Genomic DNA, 9,157 nt, shown 5'->3' with positions numbered 1-9,157 from the left:
CTCCTTCTCTCTCCTTCCCCCTCTCTCTCTCGACCTTCCACCCGCTCTCTCTCTCTCTCTCCTCCCCCTCTCTCTCTCTCCTTCCCCCCTCTCTCTCTCTCCTTCCCCCTTTCTCTCTCGCCTTCCCCTCTCACCTCTCTCTCCTTCCCCCTCTCTCTCCTTCCCCTCTCTCTCTCTCCTTCCCCCTCCTCTCTCTCCTTCCCCCTCTCTCTCTCTCCCTTCCCCCTCTCTCTCCTCCCCTTCCCCCTCTCTCTCTCTCCCTTCCCCCTCTCTCTCTCTCTCTCCTCCCCCTCTCTCTCCTTCCCCCTCACTCTCTCTCCTTCCCCCCTCTCTCTCTCTCTCTCCTTCCCCCCTCTCTCTCTCTCTCTCCTTCCCCCTCTCTCTCTCCCCTTCCCCTCTCTCTCCTTTCCCCCCTCTCTCTCTCCTTCCCCCTCTCTCTCCTTCCCTCCCTCCACCCCCTCTCTCTCTCTCCTTCCCCCCTCTCTCTCTCTCTCCTTCCCCTCTCTCTCTCTCCTTCCCCCTCTCTCTCTCTCTCTCTCCTCCCCCCTCTCTCTCTCTCCTTCCCCCCTCTCTCTCTCCTTCCCTCTCTCTCTCTCTCTCCTTCCCCCTCTCTCTCTCTCCTTCCCCCCTCTCTCTCTCTCCCCTTCCCCCTCTCTCTCTCTCTCTCCTTCCCCCTCTCTCTCTCTCTCTCTCTCCTTCCCCTCTCTCTCTCTCTCTCTCCTTCCCCCTCTCTCTCTCCTTCCCCCTCTCTCTCTCTCTCCTTCCCCCTCTCTCTCTCTCCTTCCCCCTCTCTCTCTCTCTCTCTCTCTCCTTCCCCCTCTCTCTCTCTCTTTCCCCCTCTCTCTCTCCCCTTCCCCCTCTCTCTCTCTCTCTCCTTCCCCCCTCTCTCTCTCTCTCCTTCCCCTTCTCTCTCTCTCTCTCTCTCCTTCCCCCCCTCTCTCTCTCTCCTTCCCCTTCCCCCTCTCTCTCTCTCTCCTTCCCCCTCTCTCTCTCTCTCCTTCCCCTTCCCCCTCTCTCTCTCTCTCCTTCCCCCTCTCTCTCCTTCCCTCTCTCTCTCCTTCCCTCCCTCCCCCCTGCTCTCTCTCTCTCTCCTAACCACACTTGGAGTTACTGTGAACGGTTCCTTTCTCCATCTATTTCGTTCTGCCCTGCAGCTGCCCGTCAACCTGCTCGACGCCAATACTACCCTCCTCCTCGGCGGCAACTTGCATTCATCTGGCACTTCTCTCGACCGGGGCAGGATGGGCAGCAAGGACAGGATACAGCGGGCAAGGACACTGAAGGCACAATTGGAAGAGATAGATTGTTAGGCAGGGGAGGGAGGGGGAGGGAGAGACAGGGGGAGGGAGAGAGAGGGGGAGGGAGGGAGAGGAGAGGGGGAGGGAGGGGGAGAGAGGGAGAGGGGAGGGAGGGAGAGAGAGGAAAGGAGGGAGAGACAGGGGGAGGGAGAGAGGGGGATGGAGGGAGAGAGGGAGAGGAGAGGGGGAGATGGAGAGAGAGGGAGAGGGGAGGGAGGGAGAGAGAGGGAGGGAGAGAGAGGGAGGGAGAGAGAGCGGGGAGAGAGAGAGAGGGGAGAGAGGGGAGAGAGAGAGGGGCAGGGAGAGGGGGGGAGGGAGAGAGAGGGGGAGGGAGAGAGAGGGGGAGGGAGAGGGGGAGGGAGGGAAAGAGTGAGGGGGTGGGAGAGGGAGGGAGGGAAGGAGCGCGGGGAGGGAGAGAGATGGGAGGAGGAGAGAGGGGGGAGGGAGGGAGAGAGTGAAGGGGAGGGAGAGAGAGGTGGAGGGAGAGGGAGGGAGAGAGGATGAGGGAGGGAGGGGGAGGGAGAGGGAGGGGGGGAGTCAGAGACTCCTGACCAGACTCAGGCACGGCAAGCTGTTGACCAGGCGAGACATACCCAAGCCATAGACTCCTGACCAGACTCAGGCACAGCAAGCTGTTCACCAGGCGAGACATACCCAAAACTGTAAAACCTGGAGTATATGGCTACTGGCGATCCCCATTAACAAAAAACGAAGTTAAGAACCACCTCCTGGGTGCTTAGGAAGAGTTCTTCAATCCCAACAGTTTTATAAACAGTTTTATAAACATGGCAGAGGGTTCTTCAGTTCCCTCGGCAACGCCGGGTACTCCAGCTAGTCAGATATATAAGAGAAGATTCACGGGCCAGCAGCAAGATTCGATCAATACCTCCACAAACCAGCTGACTAAATCACCCAGAATTTCACAAGTATATTTTCCAAGTCATTTGCATTTTTTTTTAGATCATTAGCATGGAGTTATGCAAAGATCCTCGTAGTTCTCAGCCCAAATGGTTTTATATTCAAATATAATGTAATTCCGTCTTCAAAAAGACAAAAGTTTACATTTAAACAAATAAAGAATGTACGTCAAGGCACCTGATATGCAAGGTTTTAAGTTGCATTGAACTGTGGTTTTACAGTACATCAAAACTGCAATTTCAGGGTGCATTATATTGCAGTTTCAGGGTGCATTATATTGCAGTTTCAGGGTGCATTATATTGCAGTTTCAGTGTGTATTATATTGCAGTTTCAGGGTGTATTATGTTGCAGTTTCAGGGTGCATTATATTGCAGTTTCAGTGTGTATTATATTGCAGTTTCAGGGTGTATTATATTGCTGTTTCAGGGTGTATTATATTGCTGTTTCAGGGTGTATTATATTGCAGTTTCAGGGTGCATTATATTGCAATTTCAGGGTGCATTATATTGCAATTTCAGGGTGCATTATATTGCTGTTTCAGGGTGTATTATATTGCAGTTTCAGGGTGCATTATATTGCAGTTTCAGGGTGCATTATATTGCAATTTCAGGGTGCATTATATTGCTTTTTCAGGGTGTATTATATTGCAGTTTCAGGGTGCATTATATTGCAATTTCAGGGTGCATTATATTGCAATTTCAGGGTGCATTATATTGCAGTTTCAGGGTGCATTATATTGCAGTTTCAGGGTGCATTATATTGCAATTTCAGGGTGCATTATATTGCAGTTTCAGGGTGCATTATATTGCAATTTCAGGGTGCATTATATTGCAGTTTCAGTGTGTATTATATTGCAGTTTCAGGGTGCATTATATTGCAATTTCAGGGTGCATTATATTGCTGTTTCAGGGTGCATTATATTGCAATTTCAGGGTGCATTATATTGCTGTTTCAGGGTGCATTATATTGCAATTTCAGGGTGCATTATATTGCTGTTTCAGGGTGCATTATATTGCAATTTCAGGGTGCATTATATTGCAGTTTCAGTGTGTATTATATTGCAGTTTCAGGGTGCATTATATTGCAGTTTCAGTGTGTATTATATTGCAGTTTCAGGGTGCATTATATTGCAGTTTCAGGGTGCATTATATTGCAGTTTCAGGGTGTATTATATTGCAGTTTCAGGGTGTATTATACTGCAGTTTGAAGGTGTAATATGTTGCAGTCAAAGGGATACCACAGCACATATATGGCCCTGACAAGTATACTTCTTACTCGATGGCTTGCCCCGTTTGAATGTTGTGGGCCTGGATGTTTATAAATCCTAATTAGGCACCAAGGTCCGTTAGTACTACAGATTGAGTTATATGCAAATTAATGGGAACACGTAGTTAAACTTTATATGTGGCCATGATATGTGCCAAAGCGGCTCATGGAAAAGAAACTTGGGACTCTCTGTTCTCCACTCGAGAGCTGCCATCACCACCCTTTGAGAGATTAAAATATATTCTACTTGCTTTGTGAAACTGTGACCCTCCACTTCAACCAGTTTGGCACACTTGCCTCGATTATCCCCTTAAGTATCAAATGCAACTTTCAAAATGCAAGATTTTAATTTCAACTTTTAAGAAAAAAAATTCCATTAAATCTTCAATTCCCAAATTTAGTGACTCACAAAGGGGGGAAAATATTTCTTAATTCACAGTTTAAGTTTATTTTTTACTGGAAGGGCAGCTCACCAAGGATTAAGGCAGTAACCATAGGGAGGAACAGGAATTTGGAGAGAGGCAACGATTTAATTGAACAGGGTTTGCAAATCAATTGAGCGGAACAATGAGTGCCAACAATGAGAGGGGCCAATCCAGTGTGTATGATACTAGGGTGCAGGTGATTGGCCCACTGACTGTCTCTAGGCAATGTCCATTGACATGTACGGGTAGGGATTTATTCCTTTTTTTAAATGAAAAATAGGAGGATTATTCCCTTTTTACCATAATTAACGACCTACTAACAAAGCGGACTTTGAAACGTGCAATTTCTGAGAAAGTGATTTTATTTAGCGGGACTAATGTCTCCACATCATGTCTGGAATGCGCTGCCTGAAAGGGTGATAGAAGCAGATTCAATAGTAACTTTTAAAAGAGAATTGGATAAATACTTGAAGGAGAAAAAAATTACAGGGCTATGGGGAAAGAGCAGGGGGGAATGGAATGAATTGGATAGCTCTACCAAAGAGCCGGCACTGGCACAATGGGCCGAATGGCCTCCTTCTGTGCTGTATCATTCTATAATTCAAAACTAAGTGGGGAAAAACAGGGCATCTATTTTTAAAATCACAGGACTTGGTGTCTGGGTTTGTATTTTGGAATATTCTGGTTATATGAAGCCTTGTTCACATTTTTAATCTTCTCATCATGTCTCTGTTCAGGAAGCAAAGTGAACTCAGATTAGCTGAACCTGAAAGTGGCGAGCCCCCTTTCCATAAAATTCATTCGCGTGATGTGGGCGTCGCTGGCAAGGCCAGCATTTATTGCCCATCCCTAATTGCCCTCGAGAAGGTGGTGGTGAGCCGTTTGCTGGGTCATTTCAGAGGGCAGTTAAGAATCAACCACATTGCTGTGGGTCTGGAGTCACAGGGTAAAGGGCAGTAGATTTCCTTCCCTAAAAAGGACATTCGTGAACCAGATGGGTTTTTACGACAATTCGGTAATTTCATGGTCACCATGAATTTAAATTCCCCAGCTGCCATAATGGAATTTGAACCCACTTGTTCTCTGGATCATTAGTCCAGGCCTCTGGATTACTATCACCAGTAACATAACCACTACGCTACCGTACACCTAGAGCACTTCCATCACCAGGGTTCAAAGTAAGGGTGTTACATGGAATCACATAATTACATAGAATCTACAGCACAAAAATAGGCTGTTCGACCCACCTGGTCTATGCTGGTGTTTATACTCTGTACGAGCCAGTGCCACTCTAATGAACTCTTCCCATCTCCCTCAAGCCTCCCTTTACTTGCATCAATGCTTGGCAGGAAGGGGGAGGAGATGGTCAACAGATAATGTGCCAATGTGTTTTGATGCACACGAAGTGATCATAACATAGGAGCAGGAGGAGGCCATTCAGCCCCTCGAGCCTGTTCCTGCATTCAGTGAGATCAGGGCTGATCTATATCCTAACTCCATCCACTCGTCTTGTCCCCGAATAGCCTTGGCTAGCCTGCCTTTCTTTTTTCAGATACTGATCAACCTGCCGTGCACTTCCAGCATTTACTACTTTTAGTTCAGATTCCCAAGATTCACCCCTTTTACCTCTTGAACTGTTCTCTTGCCTCATTTCCTTTGAATTCCCAGCCCTGTATGACATAACCGCTTTATTCTGCACTGTGTCCTGGCAGATTCGTCGAGTCAGTAACGAATCACTTTACAATGCTCGGTGAGCGGGATGTAAACCCTGTTTATACTGTTCACAAAGTGGCCAAACACCAGGGCCTGGAGTTTCCTCCTTGGCTGCAGCCCAGAAGTTGCACCCGAAACTGTGGCTAAAGATGCGCCAATTATGCCGATGTCAAGTTACACCCAACTCAACGCCCAATCACATTAGAATATGCCCAAATGGGCGAAAATCAGAGTAAACAATCGGGGCCCAAGTAAGCGCACAACAACAACAACAACTTGTATTTATATAGCTCCTTTACGTAGTAAAACATCCCAAGGTGCTACACAGGACCATTATCAAACACAATTTGACACCGAGCCACATAAGGAGATATTAGGACAGGTGACCAAACAAGTGGTCAAAGAGGTAACCCACACCAGTCTATTCCTTTGCGTCTTAAAATTAAAAGTTTCAACTCATTTCACCATCATCATTCATGCACATCAGGCGCAGCATGTTTAAGGACCTGCAATCGGGAAGCTTTGCAATTTTTCATGTGAATTATCCTTTGCCATAAAATTGCACTCAAAGAAACAGATAATACAGAGCAAGTCTCAGTGAGGATAATTTTTTTTTTAAACTCAACAAATTGCAATTAAAAGACCTGGAAAATGACTTTGTTTCCGCTGCCCCATAAAATCTGGTCGAATTGTTGGGATCCTCAAACAAGTGCAATTGGGAGATACTCGCATTTGAGAGTAGGGGGCGTGACCAGTTTTGTGGGCAGAGATTCATTCGGCCGGAAGGTTTGATGGACGGCATAAAAGAACCAGGAGACTTGGGCATACTGTGGTTATACACGTAACTCACTTGCCCCCAAAAATTCCGCAATCTTTTAAGCCGCGTAATTGGTTTGCGCCCAAGTTGTACAGGTGTCTCTGGGTGCGAATGCAGAGGAGCCTCCAGGTGTGGTCAAGGTTGGAGTTATACTGCCCGGTGTGAGAGCAGCCTCCTGGAAAGGAGTCTCTCATCTCATGGCTTCAGTGCGCTCACTGGTCTCCTAAGTTACATGGCTGCTTTCACATCAGATGCACTGGGCACTTACACAACCACTTTACATTGACATGAAAGTGGCACCCTAAGAAAGACTTTCATTTCTATAGCGCCGTTCACGACCTCAGGACGTCCCAAAGCGCTTTACAGCCAACAAAGTACTTTTGAAGTGTAGTCACTGTTGTGATATAGGAAACGCAGCAGCTAATTTGCGCAAAGCAAGCTCCCACAAACACCATAGTGATCATGACCAGATAATCTGTTTTTGTGATGTTGATTGAGGGATAAATATTGGCCAGGACACCGGGGATAACTCCCCTGCTCTTCTTCGAAATAGTGCTATGGGATCTTTCACGTCCACCTGAGAGGGCAGATGAGGCCTCGGTTTAACGTCTCATCCAAAAGACGGCGTCTCTGACAGTGCAGCGCTCCCTCAGCACTGCACTGGGAGTGTCAGCCTAGATTTTTCTGCTCAAGTAAGAGGTTACATTAGGAAATTAGCAGGGCCCACATGCAACATATCAAAATTATAACCCTCGCAAGCACTTCCAAACACAGCAATAGTGCAGTTTTGATTTAATATTTCAAACATTTGGAGGGCCTGAATATTTTCAGTGGGGCTGTTTGAACAGCACTTTCCCCCCTCCCCCCAAAAAAGTAAAACTATGAGAAAATCAACATCATGAGATAGCTGCAGTGGAATTGTTTTGCAATGCTCTGTAGCTGACTGGGTCGGGACTGTGCAGGATCCGGGTTGTCAGTGTGTGTGCAGGGACCTGGCCCTCCAGCTGCTTCCTGCCCCATTGCTCTCACTGTCACAATGTAACATCGGTTCACGCCTTGTGACTTCACCCAACCTGTGGGGGGGATGGGGTTGCACAAACTTTCTTACAAATGACATTAGCAATTGCAATAACTTAAACATTCATAGTTTAAAAAAATGTTTTTTTTTACCTTGTTCCTTGAAACGGTGTGATTGAAAGCGAATATATTCTGGACGTTGTTATTGACAACCACGAGATACACATCGTCGAATGCACCTTTCACTTGGATAATATCTTGGCCCGAAGCTCCCTTTCCATTATCCAAAGGCACGAAGGAGCCCAGGAGAAAGACATTCATTAAAAACGTCCAGTGTGACCAGATCCGCCGCACGGTCCTGCCTTCCGATGTCGAAGGCATTGCAAACAGAGCACTTGGATTTGTGTTGTGTTTGCTGCAGTTTCACCCCTCTCCCCAGTCTGCACGCAAGAGAGCGATTTCCTAACCTTCCGGGCTGTCATCAAACATCAGGAGTGGTAAAAATCCTGGGTTAAGTGAAACAAATTGCATTGATGTTGCCAGCGGGTGCCTTTGAAGTCTGCTACACCGGCTGAAGAATGTAACATTTTATCCTGCTCCAATCGCGGCCAGGCTCTGATCAGAGACAATGGTGCTCGCGTTCTAACCAGGAAGTGAATCAATCCTATTCAGTTTCATCTTTTGCCTTGTCAATTGCAGCCTTGCTCGCTTCTTTTCTTATCTCCCCCTCTCTCTCTCTCTCTCTCCTTCTCTCCTCACTGCAGCTTCTTCACTGGCGGTCTCTCTCCCTCTCTGTACAAATGGAGTCTTGTTGATCACAAGCCGGATCTCTGAGCTGCAGCAACAAGCGGCTCTCTGTAAATAAATACCGACTGGGATGGCTTGACGTCACCCCTCAGCCAGCCTGCCCTCCTTGCTCAGTTCCAACCATCAGTAGAAATGGGCCTTTCCCCCCTCCTTCTTCTCTTCATTGATTCATTTGCAGCAAGGCAACTTTTTTGCAGGAGTTTATGGGCAATTTTAATTTTTTGCACCCAGCTTACTCCCAGGGCAGACATTCAGGTGGGGTTTTATTTTTTGTGATAAAAGGAGGATGTTCCCCTGGAAAAATGTTCGAATTTTTACATCAGAAAAGTTGCTATATGGTTAATTTTACACACTTAGATTTTTAATCTAAAAAGAATTCTAGAATAATTATCAATTATGAAGTAAAAACAAAGTGGGATATGTGGGTTTCTCCATGTACAATAGATCAATCCCTTCCTCAAACCTATTTTAACATTCACTCGCCCCTTTTTACGAATGGGGATCGGGCGGGAAAGTGGAGTTGAGGTCGAAGATCAGCCATGATCTTATTGAATGGCGGAGCAGGCTCGAGGGGTCGTACGTCCTACTCCTGCTCCTAATTCTTATGTTCTTACGATTTGCAGTCTTTCAGAATATAAAGTCGACACTGGTGTTGCCAGTCATCTGTGGAAAGCAATAGCCACAGGATTGAATCACAGAGATTTAATTGACTATCTATGTGGGCCAGAGGGCAATTTTTCAAAACATTCTCTCAGGAGATTAAATAAGTGGGGTAGAGTCCATAATAGAGTAGATGTTACATGGTTATTCAGAGAATATTTTGCACCTTGGTATTGGAAACCTTTTGATCTCAATGGAGGCTGTAAGAAAGGCTTTAAAAATCAGAACACAGATA

The 9,157-nt window shown here is 46.6% G+C and overlaps 1 protein-coding gene across 4 annotated transcripts in view; it reads right to left on the bottom strand.

The window, feature by feature from the left end:
• The window catches only part of sidt2 (SID1 transmembrane family, member 2), a 108,914-nt gene extending 100,466 nt beyond the window's left edge, over positions 1–8,448 (bottom strand). For 3 of the 4 annotated variants that reach the window (XM_085967862.1, XM_085967864.1, XM_085967863.1), the window contains exon 1: positions 7,609–8,440. In XM_085967862.1, coding sequence (XP_085823988.1) covers positions 7,609–7,836 — 228 coding nt within the window. In that variant the 5' untranslated portion in view covers positions 7,837–8,440. Of the gene's footprint in view, positions 1–7,608 lie in introns of all 4 variants that reach the window. The other variant, XM_085967861.1, reaches the window with a different exon arrangement.
• Positions 8,449–9,157: the final 709 nt, after the last annotated feature.

Source organism: Somniosus microcephalus, chromosome 26, assembly GCF_052327205.1.
Source record: "Somniosus microcephalus isolate GS21.2 chromosome 26, FLI_Smic_1.0, whole genome shotgun sequence".
NCBI classification, from domain to species: Eukaryota; Metazoa; Chordata; class Chondrichthyes; order Squaliformes; family Somniosidae; genus Somniosus; species Somniosus microcephalus.
This window is presented reverse-complemented; position numbering and strand designations above follow the sequence as displayed.